Source organism: Syngnathus scovelli, chromosome 7 (assembly GCF_024217435.2).
Source record: "Syngnathus scovelli strain Florida chromosome 7, RoL_Ssco_1.2, whole genome shotgun sequence".
NCBI lineage: Eukaryota > Metazoa > Chordata > Actinopteri > Syngnathiformes > Syngnathidae > Syngnathus > Syngnathus scovelli.
Window position 1 is genome coordinate 1,305,348 of NC_090853.1, and position 27,731 is coordinate 1,333,078.

The 27,731-nt window shown below is 42.6% G+C and overlaps 3 protein-coding genes and 1 non-coding gene across 5 annotated transcripts in view; 1 reads left to right on the forward strand and 3 right to left on the reverse strand.

Moving 5' to 3' along the window:
* The window catches only part of arhgap35a (Rho GTPase activating protein 35a), a 36,445-nt gene extending 29,281 nt beyond the window's left edge, over positions 1–7,164 (reverse strand). Inside the window, exon 1 of the mRNA XM_049726086.2 lies at positions 6,465–7,164. The gene's annotated coding sequence lies outside the window, so the exon portion shown is untranslated. The remainder of the gene's footprint in view (positions 1–6,464) is intronic.
* A 1,214-nt stretch (positions 7,165–8,378) lies between these two features.
* ap2s1 (adaptor related protein complex 2 subunit sigma 1) lies at positions 8,379–11,055 on the forward strand. The gene is made up of 5 exons (XM_049726099.1): positions 8,379–8,542; positions 8,871–9,020; positions 9,104–9,217; positions 9,483–9,542; positions 10,124–11,055. Exons 1-5 carry the CDS (start codon positions 8,540–8,542, stop codon positions 10,223–10,225), a joined length of 429 nt encoding a protein of 142 aa, XP_049582056.1. The 5' UTR covers positions 8,379–8,539; the 3' UTR covers positions 10,226–11,055.
* Positions 11,056–11,686: 631 nt separating this feature from the next.
* Positions 11,687–16,202, reverse strand: rab4b (RAB4B, member RAS oncogene family). 2 transcript variants are annotated; one of them, XR_007482808.2, is made up of 8 exons: positions 16,014–16,202; positions 14,382–14,462; positions 14,204–14,318; positions 14,064–14,126; positions 13,760–13,914; positions 13,596–13,691; positions 13,259–13,427; positions 11,687–13,161 (listed from the first exon to the last, which is right to left on the reverse strand). XR_007482808.2 is itself a non-coding variant. In XM_049726097.2 (7 exons), exons 1-7 carry the CDS (start codon positions 16,027–16,029, stop codon positions 13,312–13,314), a joined length of 642 nt encoding a protein of 213 aa, XP_049582054.1. In that variant the 5' UTR covers positions 16,030–16,201; the 3' UTR covers positions 11,687–13,311. The 2 variants fall into 2 exon arrangements, 1 of the variants encoding a protein (XP_049582054.1); XM_049726097.2 differs by having other exon boundaries at positions 11,687–13,427; positions 16,014–16,201.
* Positions 16,203–27,519: 11,317 nt separating this feature from the next.
* On the reverse strand, positions 27,520–27,591 carry trnag-ucc (transfer RNA glycine (anticodon UCC)). The gene has a single exon. It is a non-coding gene; the product is annotated as a tRNA-Gly (tRNA).
* Positions 27,592–27,731: the final 140 nt, after the last annotated feature.

A 27,731-nucleotide genomic window follows, 5' to 3' on the forward strand; every position in this document is an offset into this window, starting at 1 on the left:
AACTCGCTGAGTCGCTTCGTTGGACCAAACTGCACACAAACAAGAAATTCTTTGCAATGGCGGCAGCGTGACGCAATCCCCTCCGCCTGTTTATGTCACACCTCAGCGAGAAAATCTGTGATTGTTTTGGAAATAGACTTTTGTATGGACTCTCTGTACTCGTTCCAAGACGCCGTCCGTCGTCTTTGACACGTTAAATGAAACATCAGCAGTACTTTGTGTCATCCTGGCACACACTTGAGTGAAAACTTAAAAATGCTGATTGCTACAAGTACAAGGCTTTTTTGGACTAGCAAGCTCACAATGATGGAGTTAATCGGCCATTTTCAGGATCGTAAATTTGCCAAACGATTGACTCAATTGAGACAAAATGGAATCCACAAGTTTGAATTTCAATTTAAAACATCGAGCAGAACAATTGATTTTTTTTCCCCACATAATTATCAAATGCTGATCCAATTGGACGGATGAGCCCTTTAAAAAAAGAAACGACGTAAAAATATGCAGTGTGAAAATGTCATGCCAGAAATGGATTTGCACATTCGCGCAATATCAATTTGCAACGTCTTATTTAAGAGTCATCATGGCTCGGCGACACAAAAAATATAAAAAAATCAAACCTTATGCTTTTGTTCATTCTGGCTCGCTGCCGCTAAATGAGTAATCGCTCGTCATAGAGTGGATTTAATAAAGTCTTATTGTGCGATACAAATAAAGCCAGCAATGACTGCTAACGTGACTCATCATCGTGGAGCTCTTCCTTCCAATGTTGGCAATCACAATAGCTACGAGGTTTTTTCATAATTGAAATGATATTTTAAAAGACGCCTCTAAAGTCTTTTAGACTTGGATGGAAGCCACAACAGGCCGAGCTCGTCCTGACCTGACAAACTGCATTCTCAATGACCTTTTCCCTTATTGGACCAAAAAAAATAAAAAAAGTCAGCATTCTCCTTTCTTCGACTACCGTGAATAACACGAGCCGCCGTGTGCTTCGGCCGCTCTTGTCAAAAACAACTTTGTTTACATTCTTCACCCGTGTTACTTTTATCTCTACAACTTCTGACATACATGCAAGTCAGCACAGCGATGGAATTAGGGATTGAATGGTGGGACACGTAACACTTTGATTAGAAAGAAAAAAAAAACAGCTCACAAAAACATGCCGGCTTTTTGTCATGTTGATCTTCGACTTGATTTATTCGTAAAAGAGATGCTGTTTATTCACCGATAGGCCTTCAAAGCTCGAGATCCTTGAAGATAGGGTAAGAAGGCACACTTTCTGAGCAACAGGAATGTAACAAAATGGTGGATCCTCAACAGCCCCGCAGCAGGAAATGAACTCTGACACAAGAACTAGGGACTTTGGGGCATCCTGGGAAATTACGGCATTGAGACACAGTGGGGGAAAAATGAAAATCAGCCTCATGATATCTACTAAGTGTTCCTTCTCATTTCAAACGGGCCATTCGTCACATTCATATGCTGTTTGTCCAACAACCGAGACTCCGACAAACAAGGTCAAGACTTAGAACCTGGCAGCCTGTCGGAAACTGACGTCTGTCCTTCTTTCATGCAGATGGAGCCGCCAGCACCACAAAAACGACTGCCAGCGCCGAGTGGGAAGGAGACGGGAAGTAAATAGAGTGCTACATTCAAATAAAACAACACCGAGAGGGTTTTTTGGGTGGATTCGCTATTTTTATGGCTGCCCTCCCCCAAGCCACGAGGAAATAGCATGGTGTGGACATCATTAGCTAAGTGGTGGCTGGCTAACAGGCAGTGGCGCTGCGATCGATAAAGGCCGGCTCAGCCATCCCAAGCATGAAAGGTGCTTAGTCATCATCCCGGGGCTTGCGTAAACCTTTGCCGGCCGGGGCCAAGGATTTGGACCGGGTCGTATCGAATATAGCTAACATATCTTCACACCACTCAAAGGCCAACAATTTTGACAGAAGGCGAGTTGGATTAATTGAGTCACTTTGTTTCTACCAAGCAGTAAATACTAGAAAAATAACGACGATGCTCTAACGTTGAAATGCCAGCATCAAAGCAAAGTTCCGGAAAGCAAATGACACGTGTTGGCGTGGACACGCCAAAGGCCAACGCTGTGGTCGGAACCCCCTGAAGTGGCATCTGAGTCAAACCTTGGGTGACAAGGCGGCGCCCTTCTTGCGTCCTCAACCGCATTACACTGCGTAGCGCCCTCAAAATGGCCGAATTAAAATAGCAGAAGACGTGAGAAACAAAAGAGAAAGGGAAAAAGTCAACGGAGGAAAGTGAAAACGCGGGTCGGCTGAGGTAGCTCCGGGCCTGTGGGAGTTGCTATCTGCGGCTAATTTTCTCGTTTCTTGTAAGATGTTCGCCCGGCTGTGACTAAGGCGGCCGGCTTTAATTACCTCGAGGTAGTTAAAGTCACACAACCGATGACGAAGCAAGCAAAAACTAGATTGCTGGACAGTACGCACAATCTCAATCGGGATTTTCAAAACTGTTTTGGCTGACATTCTGAAAAGCATCATTGAACTTAACAAGCCCCCGGATAATGCCTAAAAAACTACACGATGAGATAAGGGACGTGGGAAAATGGACAAAACCGTATTTTTTTTGTCCAAAACAGATGCCCGAGAACAGTGATTCGATTGTTTTGGGGTTTTGTTTTTTTTTGCATGGATTTATTGTGAGTCATCAAAACAAAGCTATTGGCTTAGCACATGCAGGCAGCACGGATTGTGAGTCCTGCTGAAAGTGGCGGCAGGGGCCGATATTGAAAATTAGGGATGCGTCGATATCGCTCGCGGTGTCCATGGTGACGCCAATACCGCTTGATCAGCTTGACGTTATATTCTGCACTCCCTGAGCGTTCGCTGTGCAGTCTGGCAGATGGCAAACAGGTCTTCAAAAAGATTCTTGTTCCACGCTTATTACTGACACTCCGAATTGAATTCAATGTAAAAGTAACAAAATTTAAAGTGCATTAACATACACCGTTAGCTTAATTAAGCTAACATACACTGTTAGCTTAATTAAAGCCAGCACAGTGAAAACAAAATCAAAATCGTCAATGTATAAACAAAAACCAAGACAGATTTGATCTAAAAATTCAATTTATTAATTTATGTGTTTGTTTATTTTGTTTATCGCCACTATTAACAATATTCTTGAATACAAGCGTGTAGCAGGTCTGTCTCTGCTTAAACATGGACTCACCCACTCAAGAATAATCTGATACCATTACACACGTAACGATCAACAATACAAAAGGAAAAAAATGACGCGACAATCCCCCGAGGGGGGGGGGTCTCCGTGACCCATTAAAAAGCAGCAAAAGTACAACCTAGTGAACTCCAGGCGGTGGCCTCATTTGGCTGGCAGCAGCTCAATCATAACATCTTATTTAGAGACACGCTGAGTCATGGAATTCAGCCGTGGCCAATAGCCAAGCAGCAGAGTTACTTTACGGTCGTCATTGATTGGTTGATCCCGGAGTGCAAAGCTGAAAGGGCACATACCAGGAGCGAAGCCCTGAAGCAGAAACCGACAGCAGTTTGCTCGCAAAACTCACTCCCAAGGTACAATCGGAGTCCGGGGAATATTCCTCGAGGTAAAATCCACACAAACCCTTCAGGACCAATTACTGAGCTCCAAGGGAAGTATTAGTACCTTTTGCAGAACCAAAAGTAGCAAGAGCACAAAACAGAAGCAGTCAAAACACCAAGCTATCGTCAATTTAACAAGGTAAATATTTACCAATGATCCCGTCAATCAAGATAAGGCAGATAAAAATTCAGATCATCAGATAAAAAGGTATCATTAAAGTGGAAAAACAATGCAAGAGAAGTTAGGAGGAACAGATTTTACTTTCACCTTTTTGGAATCGAATTCATCCAATTAATAAAAGCGACTCTAACAAAAATAAAAACTGCATACCAAGGCACACAGCCTAGCAGGAAGGAGGAATCCCGATTCTTCCATCGTGGTCTAATATTTCCGAAGCCACCACGGAAATGATGTCACCGTGGGCTCTTCTTTTAAAAGACCACTTTAATGGTATTCACTTCCTCGAAGCGCCATTAATCATATCTAAAAGCTCCAGCGCCAGCAATCGTGCTTAATACGTCATCGGAATTGGAAAACAATATCGGTATAAGCTGAGCTAGATATAATACAGGGCAAATGCAATTTTTGTTAACGCTCCATTCAAAGTTGCTCAATGAGCAATCTATCATAAGGCCAATGAGTGTCGGCAATATTTAATAGCCATTTTCGTTCCCGGGGAGTGTACGCGAGGCACAAGCGGAACTGCTGACTCGAGGTCACACATATTTCAGCTCTTCAGATAAAGTAGCTCCAAAGCGCTATAAGGGGGCGGGGGGAACTAGCACAGGTCTTTCTATTTGAATGTTAATATGCAAAGCGACTGAAAGACCGAGGGGGAGAAGAGAGCCTCGTTTCAACCGGCCACACTTGGGAATGGAAATTCAGATGCAATCATCCCAGAATGCACCTCTCTCTTTCTGACGAATAATCGCTCAGCAAAACAAAGCCGCCATTGAGCCACATGGTGACTGTAATGTGGACCACCAAAACGGCCTGATATAATTAGCTCAATTCTCCATCAAACGAGCTTACGGATGACTTAGAAGCAAGCTTCTGCTGCCAAAGTATATCGTTTTTGATGAGTGAGGAACCATTGACAGGTAGGCCCAAGAGGGAGGGAATAAAAGCATGGGCTGACATGGAACTCAAATCTCAGCCTTGTTTGTATTTCAAATAACCATCTCTCAATTGAGCTCTTGTGATTTAAAAAGGAGCATTTTTCAAAACGTCCAGGAGAGCAGAGCAGAGCAGAGCACACCCCTTCACTTTTCCTCGCTGCTGTCCAGATAACGAGAAACTTAATCTCACTTCTAGTCACCTAATCGGAGTACGCGTCCACACGTCTGGCTCACGGCCTGACAAGCCGAGCCAGCCTCCGTTCAATCCCGGGACGGGAATCGACTCGAGTCGATGGCAGTCGGCGCGAGGGTGATTGTGTACGGGGCCCGCCGTGCTGCAATGAGCCCAATCAGGCGAGGAGCAGAAGTGCTGACAGATGCTAACGCATTTTACCTGCGAGCACCGAGGATGAGCGTTGACTCGATTCTCACCGCCAGGCAGTTGATTAAGCACGATGAAAGGGAGACTCATCAAAAAAAAGTTGCAGGCATGGATGAGTCAAAGTATTTGCTCGGACAGGAAAAAAAAAATCTCTGTTCATCCATGAGAAAAATGATCTGCACTCGAGGCCAACAACGAGGTGCTCTAAAGTGGCCACACTCCATTTTGCCTCAATTGCTTCCACTATCTGAGGGAAGCATGGCGGATAAAATATGCAGATACTTTTGTGAATCATCATTAAATTGGAAACTCACTTGATTTAAGATCATCCCAGCATTAAATGACATTTTTCCCCCCCACTTGCTCTGAGCAGTTATTGGGACATGTGACACTTGACAGACACTAAACACACAAAATACACCCTTCAACTGGTTATCATAGATTTGTCGATGACAGATTTACTGAGCAAAGGAGACAACACCAACATTCACGTCTGCAATTAAAGTTCCTGTTCTGTTCTTCGATCCGGCAGTGACACAGCAATGCACGCCCGCCCACACACGCCACCGGTCGGGTATCTCGCTTGAAATCCTTCGACATCTATCTTAAAACAGTGTGGCACTTCGAGAGACGTCTCCTGGAATGAAGTGTCCAGATGTCCAGCGGTGGGGTGGGGGGGGGGGACACTGAAAGGGAGTGGCCGGCAGAGGGGGTGGGGGGGCAACGACCACTTTGCAGTAAGCGTGACGCACAGTTTGACCGGCTCTGTGCACGAAAATATGAACGCCTATTTTAATTGTTAACATGAGGTCGTAAGTCAATCATTATAAAACATGGGAGGGACATAGAAATAGTGTGATTTTACACACCGTTTCAGGTTTTGATATTTGGTGCTCGAACTGTCAATTTGACAACTTGAAAACGAAAAAAAAAAAGACTTAAATCCACTTGAGTGGTTCTATTTTGATCATATAAACCGCAGACGTGAGTTAAATAAATACCCCCCGCCCCCATTGTTATTTAAAAGCAACACACAAGCCTGGCAAACAACATATTCCAGGTGCAGGGCACCAAACAATCGTTTTAATGTTTAGTTGGATGGCATCCATGCTTATTGAGCGCCTTCCTCTCCTCTCCTCTGTAAACTTCCCATGAATCAGCGAGAAATGAACACACGCGCATCAATCCGATCAAATGAATTATGATCATTACTACAAAAGGGGGTCAACGCAAGCCTTTTTTTTTGGTAAACGTGCTGACTCCTGGTTCGGATTCTCAAACAAGTGGCATAAAATAATCACACATGATTTTTGGCAGCGCACATTTCAGATTGGGGAAGATTTAAAAGGAAGTAGGCTACGTACCATAACATTCCTTCCTCTCCGGATTGCGTCCACTCCTTTCCCTCTTCGTAGAGTCTTGAAAAAAAGACAAAAACACACGGCGCCAACACTCTCATCGATTATTATCCGCTTCCAGGGCACGAAAAGAGTCTAAATGTCCATTTCTTGTCACTTTGGACTCTCACGTCTGAAGTTTTCACATGAGCTTTTATCTGCGTGTGTGCCGGAGGGCTAACCAACAACTGAATGCTAGGAAAGGGGGGAAAAGCGAGCAAAAAATGCCGCACAAAGTCGTCTTCAGCTCGCCTATGAACAAGAAAGAAAGGGGGGGAAAGGGTTCTCCTGGTTTTCAAAACGACCTCTCAGGAGTCTTGTTTTTCTTGCTTCGCCACCACGTTGTTTGCAGCTATTATTATTTCCTTTGTTATGTCCAAAATAAAAGATTCGCCAGGAGAGGGAAAGGGGGCGAGATGTCTTCAATGATCCCAGCGGAAGGGGAGAAAAAAAAAAAAAAAGGTTGGATTCCCGTTCTCTTCGCTGGTGTTGTTGAGCTGCTGGCAGGCTAGAAAAAAATAAAAATGTGTGACGGTGTGTGGTGAGTCTTATTTTTTTGTCAGTTTCCCAATAATGGCGGCGGCCCTTCTCTTGACTCCAGGCAGCATCTCCCCTCCTCTTTCGCGGCCAACACAGAGAGACAGTCTCGCCCAGTGGTTCATGCACACTATTACAACACGCACGCGCACGCGCGGGCACACGAGCTCTCTCACTCTCTCTCCAATGTTGATTGCATTCTCATTTGACATAACTTTAGAATCATTTTATGACGTTTTTAAAAATGAGAATCATCCACAACTAAGGGTTATTGACTCGTTCATATTAATAGGCACAAAACTGATACAAGAAATGCATCATGATGTTTAAACAGGGAGAAAACAATAAAATCATTCATAATTTGTAATCGTATATAATGAATATGCCCATTTTGGGAGGGGGGGGGGGTCCTTGAATGCCATTAGCTTGTGTTGTTGAGGGAAAAAGAACTATTAGATATATACATTATATTAAAAAAACAGTAATGATAATAATTGTCACTTGCCACTTTCATTAGGGCAAAACATATATTAGGAATCAGGATATAATTCTTTTTATGACGTCAATTTGATGCAACATATAGTTCTACGACAACCTCAAGTGTCAATCGCACGCCTGTCTTCATGTTTTTGTAAATAAGATAAATCCAATGTCGGAGCCCCAATAGTTAACAATATTTTGCTATATATAAACAGCCAGTTAGTGTTCAACGTGCTCTGACTGACCTTTGCTTGAATAAACACACAAGCTCATGTCCAATCACATCGGACACAGTGTCACTCAAGCAATATTTGCATGACCCCAGTCACAAGAAGCAAGATTAACAAGGGCCGAAGTTTCTGCTAAAAATAATAAGCCTCTGTTTTTCATCTGTTTTGATTTTCTCTTGGCCTAAACACTGCTCAATTATTTGTTTGAATTAGGAAAAACTAATACAGGACAATAAAAATGCTATGTTAACTTTCTTTGCCATTGTATTTTTTCTTATCCAATTTACTCCTTCCCTTTCTCTGGACTTGCAGCTGAAAAGGTTTTTTGGTCTCAAGGGCCAAAACATTCCTCTGCTTAAATGTTGTGCAATCCCTCCACCCTGTCTAATTTAGCCGGGAACTGACAAAATTGCAAACGCCCTCTTGATATTGCTCATCCTTATTAAATATTAAACAAATATATATTCAAGTTATTCTAATGCAGGATGCACCATTTAACATAAAGATGTCAAATGACTCGAGTATCACGTGATCTAAGCACGAGGATAGTCATTACTGATGTACCCTGGTTCTTGTAGTTTTCTTTCACGCAAAGATAGCACCGAACGCGCTGATGAAGACTTCATTTCCCAGCATGCAACGTAATATGACTCTTTCTCCGACTTCCTGATAGCTTGGAAAAGATAGCGGGCGAGCGGTCGGAAGAATTACTTATGTATTGGCATAAACCCACTTCATAGTATTCCACGAACGTGCCTTGTTGGAGTTTATAAAGTCTCTAATTAGAAGGAAAACATGGTAAATATATTGCGGGTCATTGTAATACATTTTTAATAGTTTTGCTGCCTATAATCGCTAGCATGCTAACCATTTAGCAACATAGGCATAGCCACTTGGCTAAATCGCTTATAAATCGCTTCAAACACGGGAAGCATTTGCACAAAAGATAAAACGATCTAAAATGAAAAGAAATATGAAGAGTGAAATTAATTTTAGGAATCAGTTAGTTACATTTGAATGAAATCGGTCTCTTAAATTGCGCTTCACGTCAAAGCAATGGTGTTAGGTAGCAATGTGACAAACTGCTACATTTCCTCCTGGTCTAATATGACTTTGTCCATTTCAGATCCGCTTCATTCTGATCCAGAACCGAGCCGGCAAGACGCGACTCGCCAAATGGTACATGCAGTTTGACGATGATGAGAAGCAGAAGTTGATCGAGGAGGTGCACGCAGTGGTGACCGTCAGAGATGCCAAGCACACTAACTTTGTGGAGGTGAGCAATATAGGAATCATAAAGCGAACAGTAATTTGAGGTCAAAATGAAAGAATTAAGCCTGCCAAGTATTATTTCCACAGTTCCGAAACTTCAAAATCATCTACCGACGCTATGCTGGACTCTACTTCTGCATTTGTGTTGACGTGACTGATAATAACCTGGCATATCTGGAGGGAATCCACAACTTTGTGGAGGTACGAAGCACATGCACTCAGCATGATGTTATATACAGTAGAGCTACTCGCTAAGTCAACTATGATTGATTCCGTTTTTATGCTCTGATGGTGTACCGGAATGTCTGTTAATGATTATCATGGCCATTTTCTTGGCTGCTGCACCTCATCACATTCTCGTGGGAAGTACACTGAAGATAAATGCTATTAATTATTATTTGTGCAGTACTCATTATAAAAACCGTGAAGTCACGACTTGACTGCATGTCTCTCCCTCCCCCCCAAGGTGCTCAATGAGTACTTTCACAACGTGTGTGAACTGGACCTCGTCTTCAACTTCTACAAGGTGAGCACCTTGACAGAACGGTTAACAAAACGACATTGAGCGTGTTTTGTTCCTCTATCTAATTAACACTTTGGGTAGTCGCTCGTTGGAAGGTCAAGGCGAGAATGCTTAGCAACAAACGGCTCCCCAGCTGCTGTTGCCGCGCTTGCTAATGACTTCATATTTTAAACTTAGATTACGACCACGTATTCAATTAACACTTGCCATGTTTTCAACTGAATAATAACCAAGCGTTTGGACATTTTTTTTCTTTAAACATTCCACACTAGAAGCTACTCGAGTTGTTTCGACTCAATGATGCTACCACAGAGAAATCATAAAGGCTGTCACTATCCAAATACTTAAGCCCTGACTCCGTGTTAGGTCATTTGGTGGTTATTTTTAAAATATGATGACTTGACAAGTTGTCATTTGGTGACGCAACATTCCAGCTGAAGTCTTTATACGAGTGGGGAAGAAGATAATGTCACGTCTACTTTCAGTCCGTGGTTTGTGGTAGTCATTGACTATTTTTGTCTTCCACTTCCCCCCGTGCTGCTGATCTACTTGTACGCTTTTAACCGAGTTATGTCCTCCTCCAGGTGTACACGGTGGTGGACGAGATGTTCCTCGCCGGCGAGATCAGGGAAACCAGTCAGACTAAAGTCCTCAAGCAGCTCCTCATGTTACAGTCGCTGGAATAGACAACAAATACCTTCCTCGCTTCTCTCCTGTGGATGAAGGGGAGTCGCTACACCTTGAAATTCATAGTGATATTCATTTTGGTTGTCTCGCACAAGCTTGTAACCCCTTAATATGAAATTTAAATTTGGGGAGTGAGTCATCTTTTTCGTCACGTTACAAAAGTGTGGTCACATCCAATTACCCTAATTAACCTTGATTTCAGAGCACTACAGTCACGAACAAGCGCCATCAGAATTAGTGCATCCGGCACTTAAAAGCAATTTTTAAAACATGTCATATCATACTCAGCATTGGCATTTTACACATGGCTCACTATTAAGTTTAATTGGAAGGCGCTTCGGAGTGGATCCAATAAGTGCACCCCAGGCGAGCGTGCAAAGACAACCTGTCTTTTCTCAAGATGGCATTTCAAATCATATAGTCTACAAATCACTCGACATGGCGTGGTGCTTGTTTGTCGTACGTTTCATAAAGCAGTACTGTGATGTTTGCGTAGTATGGTTTGTGCACATGTATACTTGTGTCTTATATTAATCATGTGGATAAGAAAATGAAGCATTCATTCCAGAGCGCACTACATGTGCTTCAAACAGTATTTAGTCATTTGATAAATGCCAGTTACTTAATGGCTTCAAATAAAATATGAAATAAGAAATATGAATGAAATAAGAAAAGCTTTTTATGTTCATTGGTTGAATATGTACTGCTACCCTTTTGTTTACATCAAAGTATGTTGATGGAACTGTTTTTTTCTTTTCTTTTTCCATTGTTGTCTCCCAGTTTAAATACATGTCCCATTATGTGTAAATAAAAAGATGTATGAGAACAAGTTTAGCCCCAAATTGTCTATTTTTATTTTTATTATTTGTGCCGGGATTGATTGCTATATGGAAAAAATTCCATCTAAATTCACTGGAATAAAGCTGGACTACATTACAAGAAGAAAATTAAAATTTTACAAAGAAATTATTTTGCAATGTCAACACTATCATCTACTGAATAAGGTGTGGAAAGCCCAAGTCCACCATGCTGTATGTTCCTCGGATAAGAGTACAGTAATGACGTCATATACTGACACCCGTTGATTTACCACCATCTTGTGGCCGACTCTCAGTATTACAACGCCCTCACGCAATCAAATTATGAGGTCACCCCGACAGCCTGGCCAAGATCAATAAATCAATCGATAGATCCACTCCGGCTACATAAAACCACTCAGGCTGTAACTGAACCGAGCCAAGGGGATAAATCAAGACGATTGAGGCACAGCGGCGGCCATTTACTGTTCATCATGCGAGCCTGGTGATATTACAACCTCGCTCTGTTGCTCCTTAAAGACAAACTGCTTCGCAGTGGAAGGTGACGTGAAGCCATTGTTACATTTCAGGGTGCGCCAAATCCCATTGAGAATTATTTATGGGATTTTATGTGGTCAGAGACATGGAATGACAAGGTGCTGCTGGGTTTTCACTGGAAAAGGACAAGCAGATTTACTGGGGATTGCATAATCATTACAATCAATGGGCAACACTCTCTAAAGACAACTCTTATTTACAACATACATGTACAGTCCTGTGTAAGATTATGTGGCATTTGTTACCAAGCAACAACTGAGTGGATCAATGCAGACTAGATGACATCATAAAATACCGGCTGCATGTAACACAAACTCTTCCCGGGAATTAAAAAAAAAAAAAAGGGGGGGGGGGGGGGTCTGTATCCTGTCACACGCAGTTGTTCCTTAGTAAGAAATGATGACATCTACAGTTAAAATATTTATTACAGTTTCAAGTCAAATGAAAATGTACAATTCTATAATTACAGCGTATATAAACAAGACATTTGAAAAGTAAAAGTGCACTTGCAGAGAAGAAAGAGAGTTGAGGCCACACTGAAAAGAAGAGAAAAAAAAAAAAAGTCTCGCAACTTTTGCTGTTCTTGTCAGTGTGACCCCAAAACAGAAGTAGACAAACTATTCGAGAAAGAATGAAAGCAATTTGTACATTTATAGCTGTATAGATGATAATGATTGATAACTTGAATTTGCTTCAAGTGTGCTGGTCTGCTCACTCGAGATGAAAAAGTGTGATTACGCGTACACACGAGAGGAGATGATATTAGAAACGCTTTTATTGGTTTTGGGCCACACGAACCTCGAGTGGCCATTTTTTTTTTTTTCCCTCGCACTCACGGTCCCACAAAGCTATCTGGCTGCGGTGCAGAGGAGAAGGAAATTTCCCGTTGCTCTCTCAATAACATGTGGGAACTGCTCATGACGAGGGCTTGGCGAGAGAAAGTGAAAAACGACGCCGGCGGTTGAAAACGTGCTTATTCACGTCCGAACGTTTTGCGAGAAATGTGGCAAATGTGACGTCTGCGTGAGGAGTGTGACTTGGGAGGTCCGTAAGTACGACTTGGGTCAACTAGAGCCCGAGGTCTACTTTTGTGCTTCTAGGCGAGGAGTGGCCAAGCTCCAGATCAAACTGACGCCAATCTACTTTTATATGGATTGAAACAAGGCCAATCAATACTGTTCTCTAATGTAACAAAAGTGCAATTTGACGCAAAACGATGTGGATAAGCTTTGCGATGACGTCATAAATCTCTCCTATTTAAATACAGTAGTTCCATTTCCCCCCCCAAAAAAAGAGTCAAGTGCAAAAGAGCACACCCAGCAACACATCAATCAACAATAATAATTTATAAATCTAAGATGTGCAAATTTCGTCAGCGTGTGACTAAAAAACTGAATGAGAAGCACAGGAATTAAAAAAAAAAAAAAAAAAAAACAGCCCATACAAACAACCCGCGACTCGTAACAACTCGAAGACCATCCCATAAATACGCCATGGCTCAGGAGTCGCAGTGGTCTCCGAGAGCACTCATCCAGGTGCTCAGAGGTGTGTGCGTGTGTGACACCCCAAAACACCTGGAGCTGACACACACACACACACACACACAAACACGGAAGAGAAGGAGCCTTCAAAACACTGGCTCCGACACGAGGGTCCGATAAGGAGTCACTCACTGACCTGTACGGGACGTTGCGTGGAGCGGGTGAGGACGTTGGGAGGAGTGCGGAACCCTAGCAACTACATTGCTGCTTGTTCTGTGCGGTGCTGCCTCGCGGCTGCCGCAGCTGCCTCAGCGAAGAGTCGCCGTATTGGATCCCCGAGCCCATCCTTTCCGGGTCCAACTCGCCTGGGGGAGGGAAACGTGATCAGTGACCGGTGCAGAAAGATCAACGAGTGGACAGGGAATCGTGATTTCATGCCCTTCCGAGTTTCTAAGTTTGCCAAGAAATGATACGGCAAATGAAAATCGTGCCTTGAGGTGCCAATTTCAATTCAGCATCAAACGGATGAGCACCTGAGTCGATCTTGTTGAGGATGGTGCGAGCGCACTTGAGAAAGCCCTCCTCCACGTTCTCTCCCGTCAGAGCGCTGGTCTCCATGAACATCAGATCTGCGCAAACACAGAAGGTGAGGAAACAACAAGAAGTGGAAAAGGCAGAAGGTGAGTGTTTGAGCTACCGTTCTCCTGAGCAAAGCGCGACGCCTCCAGGAAGGTGACCTCCCGCTCGGCCTCCAGGTCCTTCTTGTTGCCGCATAGGATGATGACGATGTTGGGGCTGGCCAGTGTGCGCGCGTCTGTCAGCCAGTTGGTCAGAGCGTTGTACGTCTCTCGGCTGGAGGACATTTTTAAAAAAAATGAATCATTTGCTAATATATGGGGATAGTATGACGTATTTCTCTCACGTCAGCAGTTAATCATTTAACAAGATTGTGTGTCTGCTTGATAATCATAAAAAAAAAGAAAAGGACAAAAATCTTTTACCTGGTAATATCATAGACGAGAAGTGCACCGGCTGCTCCCCGATAGTAGCTGCGCGTCACTGAACTGTGAAACAAGAAAAGCAACTTTGGATTTAATTGATAACAAAAATATGTTTCGAGATAGAAAGAGTGTGAAGTTACCGGAAGCGTTCCTGGCCGGCGGTGTCCCAAATCTGCAGTTTGACCGTCTTCCCGGCGACATTGACCACTCTGGAACCAAACTCCACTCCGATAGTGTGGTTGGAGTCCTGTTTGACTGCAGTCGCACAAGTATTCATTTCCCACCCTTGTGCTAAGAACTTTTAAAAACACAACTCACATTTGTTCTCAATGAACTGATGGAGGAGGCAGGATTTCCCTGTCCCGGCGCTGCCAATCACCAAGAACTTAAAGAGGAAATCTGAAAGTAGAGGAGAGGAAAGATCCACGCTAAGCAAATGTCAGGGGACATCCCGAGCCGGCAGACAATCCTTTTAATCTCATCAAGAGCCTCTTCTCACAGCTCCTGGCAGGCCCTTATTTAACCTCGTAATCACCGAGCGCGCACACACAACACGGTTTGTGTGCACTTGCCACATTGGAAAGCGAAGAGGCAGAACTTTTAGCACATGTTTGTCGTCGGAGCTGTTAAATTGTGGCTTTAGGTGAGTGCGGCGTAGCCGCGCGCCGACCAGCTGTTTGTACAGATGTTGTTGCTACGGACGAAGACAAGCCGGTTGGCTGAGATGACGTGGAGTTGCGAGCGAGCATGTTGATGATATTTGAGAAGCTTTTGTGCGCTGCGGCATTCCAACAGACCCAAAGAAAAAAAAAAAAAAAGCACAAAAAATGCTAATTTTATTATCCATTAAATCTATTTTTCGTGAAGAGTTTCAGGGAGGTCAAATCAACATTTAGATTGACATTTTGAACTTGCTCACTGGAGGTGTCATTTTGTCTAATGATAAATTTGCACCAGATAGCGGAACCACGAAGCCACAGATGTGAATTCACACCCTTTTTTTTTTCTTTTTTCCCACCATGTCAACCCAGCTGACAGATTCAAAATGCTTGGCTTCTAAAAGCTCGCCTCAGCTTTTTCGTCTTGTCTTGTGTGACAATCAAGCTGTCAGTGTGACGGCAACACGCCGACGCTATCGGTTTGACAGCGGCCCAGCAGGATGTTGCATCACAAGATCACATTAATGACAAAATAGGAGAGGTGTTGAGTAACATTATTTGATTAAATGGAAGAAATAAAGTTGATGAAATCAATACATTAGGCTGAGCACACTTTATATATTATAAGAATAATGCACCATTCTTACCAGGATAAAGGAACACCTGCATGATCTAATCCAGTACAAAAATTTTGCTTTTACAGAGATAATAATGGTTTTATTTGATTAACACTGTAAAACAGATATTCAATTATAATTCAACAGTAATTTAATCTGATAAATATTGTGTTAATAGCCACGATAATAAATTAAAACCGCAAATATTCCATTTAAACACATCATTTAGTTGATGATTTATCTATTGTCATAATATAAAATTGTTTTCCATTAGCTTAATGCTAACACACAATAGAAAATATCATAATTTAGCTCAAATTAAGTAAAGTGTACTACGACATTTCAACAATTTTTTAGTCATATTTCATTCATTTTCGGGAGCTCAGTGTCTGCCCAGTCATTCTTCATGTACGGACATGTCACCGCAGCTCAAGTTCGAGCAACTTCCACCTGCCAAATGGAGCGGCGTCAGTGCTACGGAAGCGGAGTGTGTCTTGTTAAGACGCAGGCGGAAGGTTAGCGACACAAACCAACACATAAACGGCGTCTTATAATTAACAAGTCAGTGCTAACGTGTAAGCTAGCTAGTTAGCCGCGCAGCTAAACGCTTGTCATATCACAGCTGCTTCTTCCGCAGACAATTTCAAAAACAAAATGAAACGAAAGGAACATACCGTACGTCTCGGACATGTTGCCCCCCTCAAGTCACTCGGCCCGTTTTTACGCTTGGCTCGGAAAGTCGGTCGTTTCTGTGTTTTGCGTTTTATTGTTGTTTTAATTGTGTCCGATACCGTTTGAGCTCCTTCGCTTCGGTCTCAGTGAGCTAACTGAGCCAAGCCAGACCCTGGGAGCTGCCTGATGACGTCATACGATCATAAAGCGTTGCCTTCGCGTCTGTTGGAAATCAAATGACTGCATTTCCACAAAGCGCCACAAGATGGCAGACGAAGATAAAGTGAATATCATGTCACAGTCAATAAAATGAAATCAACATAATCTGACTTTAGGAAAGCGGACAAATTGTTCAGACGTTACTATTTGTTACTCCTTGTATAGTTTGCACAGTTGTGTAACAAATCATACGGATGTTTTTTTTCCCCCCAACGTTTGGGGACGACAAAGACAAATAAAATTCCATACTTTGAGGTGAACAAAAATGTGGTTGGCTCATTTTTCTTTGCAGCAGCTTTGGTGCATGTTATCCCTTGTTCTTTGCACATCCACGAATAAAGAGACACTTGTGCAAAGCCCAAGGGCGAGCTATAAGGTAAGGCCGCCCAAAGGCAACAGGTGATAAATTAAAGAGGCCTAGCACTCTGAAAGTATCCCTCCAAGTTCCTCCCTGCTTTTGTTGCACTTTGGCAGGTCCCTTCATCGTTAAAAGCTCTTTTCACTAAGATTAAAGCTGGGGAGGAAACACTAGGCTAAGCGTCGTGTGGGGCAAGGATGTTTTCCTAAGGTGGGCTACAAGAAAGGGTGGGCTCAAAGGTGTGCAGCTGGCCGGAAAAAAAAAAAAAAAAAAAAAAGACAGCGCTGCTGTTAGTCACTTTGCTTACCTTTGTGAGTGTTTCATCACTCATTGTCTCCCCTCTCTCTTTCTTGCCCTCTTGGGCCAATGCAGGTTTCATCATCATGATGGATGTCTGAGCTGCAGGCCAAACATGTGCTTCTGTGTGTCGACCTTGGAGGTTTTAACTGGACCGGTTTACAAATTCAGGTGTACTTCTAAATGTGGGCACGTGAGGAGGGCATTTGATGGAAGGAGGAGGGGATTCAAAGGAAATATCAACATGTTTACTGTGATTAGAGAGGTGGAAACTCCCTCGTGTGATGCCAGTCAACCTAAGCAATGTTTACTACAAACAGTGAGTCATTTTTTCACAGGGTACATGGACTGACTCACTTTTAATGGAGAAGAGTACTTACCTGGCGTCTGGCTAAAACTATGGTGGAACGTTTTTTGTCAAAGCGGACATATGATGGGAAATTGACCTTTGAAAATATCAATACAACACTTTTGCAGGAGCTGGTATCTCAAAAAAGTTGGTAATTGTACCGCCAAACGTCTTCAGTAAGTTCAAGGGCAGCTTCATACAAAGTGGAGAAAGAAACACACCTGACCTAACATAAACAAGACTGAATTCCGAATGTGATGAGTAAACAGAACTGAGTCGGAGGATTTATCTTTTGTGGAACTGACAACGGCGTCCTTTGCAAAACGTTCAGATGATTAACCTTTAAGTTGGAGGCAGTTGTTTGGATTTAAGACTCTATTTCCCCGTATAAACCAAAAGCTGAGCAAACGAAGTACGAATGATTGGAATTCCGATTTTGAACGTGCATTCTTATCTCATCTGAACTGAACGAATCAATCATATAATTTATTTCCATCTCCTGACATGGAAGATGCTCAACGGTTCCCTGAGCTGCCAGATAGAACTTGTTGAAGAATCTCTCCATTATGTCACTCAAAATGTTTGGAACTGATAGTTAATGTTGAGATCACGTTGCAGGTCTGCAGGGGGAAAAAGGTGGCGCATCCTCTCACTCAGCCCCCCTCGTCTTTTGTTGTTCTTTTTTTTTTTTCCACCCAGCCATGGCAAAAAACACACAGTCGGTTGTCCTCACATGAGGGGTTGGGCGTGTTCCATCATTGTGACTGACAGTTTGTCTTTCAACACCCACTTAAATAAAAAGATCCCGCTGGAGAACATCAACATGCCAGACTGCACGTACAGAAAGACTTGTTGACTTCATTCCTCCATATTGCACAAGCATCAAAAATGCTAAACGGGAAGTTTGCAAAGCCAAGGCATTGCATTTTTTTCTTTCAAGAGACACTCCCGTCTTTGAGTTGATCTTCTCAAAGTCACAGCAGGCTCATGTAGCTTCCCTCCAGGCACAAAGATTCTGTTCATTTCCTTCCACTCTCACCTGTCACAACCTCTCAGCATTGATCCACTGTCAGATAATCCAGAACTCATCCCTCCAGTTTTCTCTAAACGTCGGATATAATCGACTGATTTGATCGAAGCCATCAACCCCGAGTGATACAGTTAAAGAGGAGCAGATGAGAAATTTGACTAACCGGTAAAGAAATCCAAAAGCTTCGCTCCGAGGCGAGTTGCGTCTCGTCCTGGGCCGCCCGACGTGTCAGCGAGATAAGACGGTCAGCCCTCGAGGATGATGTCAGGGAGTGATGAATGAGATCAGTGACCTCCACACCAGACGCCTGCAAATCAAGCGTCACATCCTCCATGTCTCCAGCAATTAACCGTCGTCGCCGATTGCATGATGTCATGCGAATGATGTGTTGATATGACGTTTCTACATCGTGCTAATATTTTTGTCAAATATTTTGCACTTATTTTGTTTGTCAATTTTTTAAAAAATTTGAGTATTTCTGTTTCATATTTTTTGAGTAACATTTTGGTGGGCAAATTTGAGGCTAAAGGTGACACCCAAAAGGTCCCAGGTGTGCAACAGGTGAGCGTGACTCAATGTCCTGCCTTCCGCCCCTTCCCGACCCTCCTTTAAGCTCCTCTAATTGTGTTTCCAACCTTTTGAAAAGACTCATGCTCTTCTCCTCGCACCTCTTACACTGGTATGTCTCGCAGTTGAATGACATCATCATAGGAGGACCTATTGCAGGGGTTCTTCTATTTATTTATTTAATTTTAATTTTAATCTTTTTATTTTTTATTTACAATAAATTTGTACAGAACTGGACATTTTTTTAGTCTGCGAAAACAAGTCCCAAACAGAAATGTAGTTTTTTCTTGTTTGATTTTATGCCACAAAATAAATGACTTAAATATCAAAACACTGTCAGCCCAATCGAACTACTCCTGAGTATAAGTCGCCCCCCCACCCAAACTATGAAAAAAAACGCGACTTATAGTCCGGAAATTACGGTAGTAATACTCATTTCAAATCATGCATGTTCAAAACGTGGACAAATACTTAAATACGTTCTTTGCTCACTCCCCTGGCATGATTCCATCATTTCCAAAACATGTTATTGTAGCGATGAGCCATTAACAGTGTTTAAATTGGCACGGGTCCAGCTTTGACCTTGCGTCCAATGAGAGGACACGTGCAAACAACAGTGTGTGTCATTTATGCTTGGAGTGTGCCTCTCTTGTGTTTGCTGACCTTTTGGCCGGCCGGCCGGTCGGCCCTCTGGAAGCACACTAAAGGAAACCTTTTTCCAAGCCCAGATGATTTCCGAAGAAGTCAAGGCTGACTCGTCCACCTCAAAGGAGGCAGCGGTTAATAAAGTTAAAGCCCGGCCGGGCTCAACAGTAGCGCTTTAAAATCCCAGCTTTTATTTTACATGACGTTCCCAGCGTCTCGCCTGCGGGGGCCTGAATGCTCACAAAGGAGCGGCCGGATTAGCCTTTGTGGGAAGTGACAAGTTGTGAGGAGGTCAGGGGGCTCACCTGGGAAAGTAGCAATTTCGTCAAGCCCTGCTTTTGTTACAATGGTGACACTGCCTCACACCTTTTGTCCGGATACAAACAAGTCGGAACATGTTCTAAGCTACGCAATCCTGCTACCATTTTACTGCCATTGTAATTGTTATCATATCTAAAGATTCATTGAGAGTTTTTGTGTGCGTCACGATTTCGTTTGGATCCCATCCAAACTGTGTGGTTGGCCAAAAACGCTATTTTAAGACGATTTGATTTGTGCTGTATTTGAACAGCAGGGGGCGCAAAACTCCTTTTTTTTTTTATAACTGGATTTAAGAAATAACTCAAATTGGATCAAATGTAATAAATAGTTTTCTGCACTACCATTTTGTTTTCAATTTAGCTCCCGTGGGCAGTCATGAAGACTTTCACAACTACTCCAAGTGACTCAGTTAAACTGAATAAAACCAAATATTCTTCCATTGACCATCTACATGAGTTGCGGCACCATTTGTGTTTACTTTTATTCTCTGTGTTAAGACAGAGATCTGTACTTCCTTTTGTGAAAATAGATGGAATAAAATGTGTTTGTCTCTATGATCTGGCAGTTGTGGTTAATTTCCCCCGCAGTTGCTCATGCATATTTTCTGATTAGGCAGCTCATTAGGACAAAAGTGCACCTCCAGGCTAGGAGAGCACCTCCGCAGGAAACCCCACCACAACACACACACCCCACATCCCTCGTGCCTCCCTCGAGGCACAAACAAGCTTCACTGGGCCTCAGCAGGAGGGAAAGAAAGAGTTGTCGGTTGCTCGTGGCGGGAAGAACCGAGTACAAATATTTTCTACTTGAAAGATGGTGGCTTGGGTTTACAAGAATCAAAAACTGATTGTTGAACCATGAATGGCAAATCTATCTCACACACACACAATGGAAATTTACAGCAAGCCCTTTCATTTCCCTGCTAATAATCTCTTAATCATAAAAGCCACCTGGGGGCTGCCGCCTCTGTTTGCTCCCAAATTACATTTCCATGAGGTCACTTCGCCTGTCTATGAACTTTCCTGATAAAGCGTGACCGCATGCTAAAGCTAACAACGACGCTAGGTAAACACACAATGTACATCAGTTCACAAATCTCTTTTGTGTCTTTTACATGATCATTTTCAACAAAGGCACAAAAATCCAGAGCAAAAAAACATTTTTTATTTCATGTACTAAATGAAGAAACACGCCATTAAACATAACGACACCGCCATCCATCTTTGGATCCTACAGAATGTTTCATGTTGACAGCTGTTTTGTTTTACCACTTCACCTCCATCTTTGGCCCTCTATCAAAAAAAACAAGATAATTTGAGGTTTGGGCAAAATGATGGGCCAATTTGGGGACGCCGCGTTGTTGATATGCTGGCAACAGAGGCGGGACCACGATGAGACACACAAATGTGTCAGCACGTAGGCGGCCTTGTGGATGAGGGCATGTTTAGTCATAACAATAAGTATGTTTACTGCATACTTTTGCGTGTGTAATTGTATGCGCGCTGTTAACCGCACATGCTCACATCGAGATGCTTCTTAAACTGAGAGCAGCTGTTTGTCTTTTCATATATTCTGAAACTGCTTTTCTTTTCCTTTTTAAGTCTTCCAAAAAAGCCGGAATGAATTAATAGATTAGAACTAAAAAGACAGAGCCGTGCAAGGATTTCATTTCCCGTCAGGACATTGTGTTCCAGTGTGGTGTTTTTTTTTTTTTTTTTTTTATTCTGCGACTGTCATTGACAAGAAATTATGTCCTTGGGAACGCTGACTGTGACGTTCATTCAAGAACCACAAAGATAGCTTTGACTAGTCAAAATATTTCCCAGGGGACAATTTGAACGCGTTGTATGATAAAGATTTGAGGTTCAAGTTTGATATCCAATAGAAATTCCACATTCACCCTGAGCTGATGGATGGATGGATGAATGGATGAAAATAAAAAAATTAAAAAGAATCTAAATAAAATAAAAATAATAAAAAAATAAAAAACTATTTCACCAAAAAATCTGATATATCACGAAAAAAATGTCAGTCTGCAGCACCTCCACGTCAACCAAGCAAAAAAGCCCGTTTGGAGAAGAAATTGGGCCAATAAATCAAAAGTGCAAGCGGCACCGTGCAGCAACACGCCTGTGTTTCTCTGTCCTATTGACCCCGCAGGCCCATTAAGAAGCCGCGGCGCTGCATTGGCGGAGGAAGCGGAGCAGCCCCCAGCGCCTTCCTTCTCTTCCTCCTTTGCTCTGTGCACCGCACTGCACCTTTCCCACACACTGTCGGGGTTCACCTCTGACTCATGACCCCGGGGAGGGTGGTTAGGAGGGGGAAATGGGGACCACCCAGCCGGGCTCTTATGCCCCCCACTCTTGAGAAGAAGACAGGAGAGGGATGTGGTGCTGGGTGGGTCTTGAGGGAATAGCGTTAGGTCAGGTTAAGGAAGGGAAAGAAGATCAAAGCGGAGCGGGAAATGGAAAGAGGTGCTGTTAGGGGTCATTTTGGGCCGAAGTTGAGGTGTCAAACTCACAGTGCGGGGCCAGATCCGGCCTGCCACATCGTGTTATGTGGCCCAGTAAAGATTCGGCTTCCAGTTTGGTGAACAATTTTTCTCAAGGTGAAGTTTATTGTCAAACTAAATACATAAAACAAAGACCTTATGTCTCGAAAGCAAACACTTTGCTTTGCCTTAAGAAAAGTTTGTTTAGCTCCATGCTAACACACAATGCAAAACACAACAGACAAGCTAACAAATAGCATCAATGTTGCAACACTTTAAAGATGATGTGAACAAAAATGGTGAAGCAACAGACGTAGACAGACAATAATGTAGAATTGTAATGACAAGCAACAGTAGGAGAGTTGGTGGGGGGACGGGACTGACTGATGGAGTGACAGATTCTGTTCCTCTGTTGTAAATCTCTGTTTATCACCCCCTCCCTTTATTCAGCAGGCAGGAAGCCCGCAAGCTCAAATAAAGCCACAAGAGTGAGCTGACACATTTATGAGGGACTGTGTCACTTATCGTCTCCTCTGTTTTTTTTCTCCCACTTCCACTCTCAATTGGACACTCTCGCCTGTCTGAGACTTGAGAGCCACTAAACTTTTAAGACCCGACTTCACGTTTGTGCGTGACCATTCTCAAATCCAAATGTGTGTCACTTTCTGGACTCTAATGATATAATAACACTGCTAGCGTATCGAATTGTATCCTTTTTTCCATGATTACTGGAATTTGGCTTACTGGCTTACAGGCATGTGTCAAATAGATTTTTATGCCCCCAGCAGTATGAATGGAAGCCATTACCGACTAATAAAGCTGTCTTCTGTACATTTGTGACATATGGTTCGGCTGCGAGCTAGACGCACAAAGCGGGCAACAAGCATCACGGGTTTAGCTTTTAGACAAAAGTAGAACTTCATGAAAATCTGAAAACGTTCATTTTCCTATTTAATAGCGACTCGTGTCGGACGATGTTGTCAAGTACATTTGAACGTTTGCCTTTTCACTGTCGTCATGACCGCAAATAAACACACGACGGTTCAACCTGCCATTCCACTTTAAACACTATACAAGTGACATGTTGCGCTGCCCCGAGTGGTGGTTACGCTGAATTGCGGACTGTGGGCAAGGTAACAGATAACACATGTCACAAGGGGAAAGAGCAACAAGGCGACAATAAAAGAGTGACACAAAAGGCCCGCCGACACAAAGACACTTTGACATGGCTGGGCAGGAATGTGCCGGCAGGTAGTGTGCACGGGGGGCCCAGGAAGCAGACAACAACACAATGGCGGCATATATGTCTGTGTGTGTGTGTGTGCGTGTGTGTGTGTGTGTGTCCATGATCAATTAGCGTTAGCAAAACAGCTAGTATTGCTACAGTTAGCTTGAAAAATGTAGTTATTTGACTAATTACTTGATTTTAAAAGTAACTTACTTGTTTTAAAAGTAACTAAGTTGCATTACAAATTAATATACGATTTACTTTTAGCCTACACTGTATCTCAAATATAGTTGTCTTGGTGTGTGTTGGGGACTCGTCGTTCCATCACCGAATCAAGTTCATGCGAGACGCAAAGTTGAGAAGATCCAAAGTGTGGCAGATGTTCGAGTGTAACCTTACATGGGTCTCGCGAGTGACACAAGACGGGGGTCGCTGGGATCAAACCGTGTGACCCTGCATTGCAGCTGGGGGGGACATGCTGTGTGTGTGTGCGTACGTGTGTGATTTTTGGACCTTGCATATGTGCGTTGCCAGCATGTGATACTTGATCGGCAAGCGGACATATTTGAGGCACCGAGATAACACTTGAGAGATGATTCCCACGCTAAATGATGCAAGGTGATATGAGGAGGGAGCTCTGGTATCAGATGCCATCTTTTCATCTTGTAAATCATCACACACCGCCAGTTGTTAGCACTTAGCGCCGGGATGAGTCACTTCAAACCGGGAGATTTATACACGTTGCCGCACTTGAACTGATGCGCATCGCTTGTGTGTCCTTGTGGAATTCAAATAGTTTGGGATTGAAGACTACACTTTCAGCTGTCATCTAGGAGGGTCTACAAAAATTAATTACCGTTTTTGGAATGAATGTCATTTTATACTCAGCACAGCACACAGGCGATATTTTCATAATTTAAATAATAATAATAAAATAATAATCATAAATAAATAATAATGTCCTAATTTTATACTCCATAAAGAAAATGTTCATACTACAAAAATATAGTAATTTTACGAAAAAAAACTTCATAATATTACAACTTTTTTTAAAGATTATTTTACAAGCTTGAGAATATATTATACACAAAATGATGCAGGAAAACAATAAAGAAGAAAGTTCTTTTACTGGTGACTACATCTGAGTCATGCTTACCTCTAGCATGGTCCAACTAAAACACACCTTTGTGCACAACATTGATCAAACACAAATCTAAACACACACAGTCAAAGTCCATTCACATCACAACACAACACATCTGTGGTCACTTGAGTGTTGTGTTGTGTCGGTAGGCTTGAAGTGTGTTTTCAGCAGTTCTTATCTGGGGGTGTGTGTGCATGCACGTACGTGTATTCCTGAGAAAAGCGCAGTTCTCTTGATAAGCTCAGGCCAAACTAATTCCTTTAAACTTCTTTCAAAACCGTACCATGCCGTCACTACTTCTGAGTTACTCACAAAGTGTCTGTTTTATTACAAATATGTCTCAGAGTAATGCAACCAGACGGCACCTGAAGCAAATTTATGACTTTTTCCACCGTCATTTTACTTTTAACCTTATCAATTCATTTGGACCTGTTTTCCTCCCACCATACTTTCCACTATCTCATGAAAATGGGAAGTTACAAGAGTTACAGCTCTAGGCGTAACAAAAAGGGAACGCGGTCATATTTTACAATGATAAAGTCATCATTTCGCAGTAATAAAAATGTTACAGACTATATTTTACTGACGGTAAGAAGGGCACAATAATAAAGTTCTAACGTTTGAGAGAAAGTCATATTTTCAACGTTATTATATGACCATAAAAGAAGTTGAAAATAAAAATAGGAGTGTTACGAGTACAAGGTCACAGTGTTGAAAGAATTAGTCAACCATAATACAGCGACAAAAAAAGTTGGACTTGATGACTAAAGTCATAAAGTTGCAAAGAAAAAAAGGACATTTGCAATATTACGTGATTTTTTTTTTTGTTCAAATTCTTTGAGAAATAGTCCAAAAGTAGCATGACGTGAAAGGACAATAAAAACTTGAATTAACCTATGCAAAAATGTTATGTTCCTTTTTCCCTTATTCTCAACTATCTCATCTCTTAACACTCTGTCCCTTCCCCCTCCGAGATGGGACTGCTAATTATGTTCCTCTTCCACTAACCTCCCCAATCCTAGTTATGTCACTCTCTCCGTCTGCAAACCCTCTGGGGGGGCCTCTCACCAATCACCGGGTCATAAAACAGAACTCATACTTTCCATCAGCTCATCGTCACACAAGGTGTTACGATATGGCTCGCATGTCCTCCTTTCTTAAAACAGATATTTATTTATTTATTTATTTATTTATTTATACATACAGGGCACTCCGGGGGTACGTTCCACATAGAGATAAAAAATATTTTAGACTTGCTCAAACTAACTTAACAAGATAAGATCAAATCAATTTCCCTCATACGAGGAAATCGTGATCGTTGCACAGGCAAATCAATACATATATTTTGAGTCGGAACCAGTCTTCATATGCTGAAGTGGCTTGTTGAATGTATCACAGCTACAATTGTCACATCCGCTGTGTTGTGCAAATTGCTTGAAGGGCAAATTCTGGCAGACAGTGCTTTATTTGACTGGAGGGGGCGGGATAGTGACTTATGGAAGGATAGAGTCATGCATAAGTGGGGGCAAATGTATAATAAAAAAAAGTATGTTTTCCATGCTCGGACTTGCCGCTGTTGATTCGCTTCGGAAGCTGAGTTAGCAAGCTTCCTCGAGAAAATTGCAACGTGTAGTTAGCTACTGGAAATATTTGCACTCCCCAGATAGTTTGCTGTCAATATGATATTGTTTATATGTAATAAATTAAGAAGAAGAAGCAACATGTCAGAGAAGAATTCCACCATGTTACAAAAGAATTGGCTGTTTAAAAAAAATAAAAAAGGGGACCCTCGCATGTCAGACTGACACTGTGATGACAACACTTCTTCAAAACGTCACCTTTTTTTTTTTTTCCACGAGCCTCAGTCAACTAAGCAGCAAGACCATGCTAGCAACAGCATTCCACTTTCAGTCAAATATGACAACATCTATTCCAGATATAAGAATGTAGACTATCAAATGACTTTCCCTCATGCAGACGGTTTATTTTGCGCACGTTATTTCGTATGGATGGAGCTATCTTCGGCATGAAGATTAGTGTGTCTATAGCTAGCTATCTATAGCTAGCAAGAGGACAAAAATTGCCTGAGTGACATTTAAGCTAATCCAAACTACACAACCATGCACTGTGACTATTGTAAAAGTGATTCACCAACAACTTATTTCAAACACGAGCACAGTTGTGGACAAGTTGGAAGATGAACAAGCTCTCGGGTAAATAGCACACAGCAGTTGAGTGTAACCTTGTGCTAATATCTGATTGGCGCACAGAAGAGACCAACACTCGTGTCTGGAGTGTTACACTAGATGATTGGACCTGTGTTTATCTGTAAAAGTGATTGATAGGCACGACTGCTGCTCGCCTAATCCAGTTTTCAGCCCCTCACCAGTGCGGCAGATTGACGTCAGAGGGATCACCGCGTCGACACACAATCTCGCCGACGGTCCCGCCGCGCTACGCACAGAGAGACGGCTTGTTCCTCGAGCGCCAACCCCTCGACGCCGCGCTTCTACATTTCAAAGGCCAAGGTCAGACGGGCCCGCGTTGACCAGGAAGTTACGCAGTAATGAGGCCAATTAGAAGGCTGCGGCCGGGAGGGTATTTCATTTCTCTCGATAAAGCCTCACTTTGTCCTCGTAAAAGCATCCACAAAAATGTTAAAAGCAATAAACACGTGCATTCGCCTTGGATTTTTGCTGCCGCTGTTAGTCTTGCCACATGTGGGGAAGATGTTTACACCAGCGGCGGGCTAGCATACGAGTGTGCCACATACGGGGCGCTTCCAGATCAATATTTAAGAACAACATGACAATTTCGCTCGTCGGAAAATCATAAGAGAAATACAGACGACTGAAATACTGCATTGGCCGGGAATCGAACCCAGATCAACTGCTTGGAAGGCAGCTATGCTAACCACTACACCACCAATGCTGCACATAAAAGTTACACAACACTCCCCAACAGTGCAGACTTAAAAAATTTGGTGCACTACAATCGTAACATGTCAGCTCTCTTGCTTGCCATCAAAGTACTTGTGTCTGTTGTTTTGGAGTGTCCTGTTGTTATGGCAA

Excerpts from the sequence above, each read along its gene's own strand:
- ap2s1 (XM_049726099.1), top strand. Across the intron at positions 9,021-9,103 it reads AGCACACTAACTTTGTGGAG|TTCCGAAACTTCAAAATCAT; the intron begins GTGAGCAATATA and ends TTATTTCCACAG. Across the intron at positions 9,218-9,482 it reads GAATCCACAACTTTGTGGAG|GTGCTCAATGAGTACTTTCA; the intron begins GTACGAAGCACA and ends CTCCCCCCCAAG.
- rab4b (XM_049726097.2), bottom strand. Across the intron at positions 14,127-14,203 it reads GCCGGCCAGGAACGCTTCCG|TTCAGTGACGCGCAGCTACT; the intron begins GTAACTTCACAC and ends CTTGTTTCACAG. Across the intron at positions 13,915-14,063 it reads CTCGTCTATGATATTACCAG|CCGAGAGACGTACAACGCTC; the intron begins GTAAAAGATTTT and ends AATGTCCTCCAG.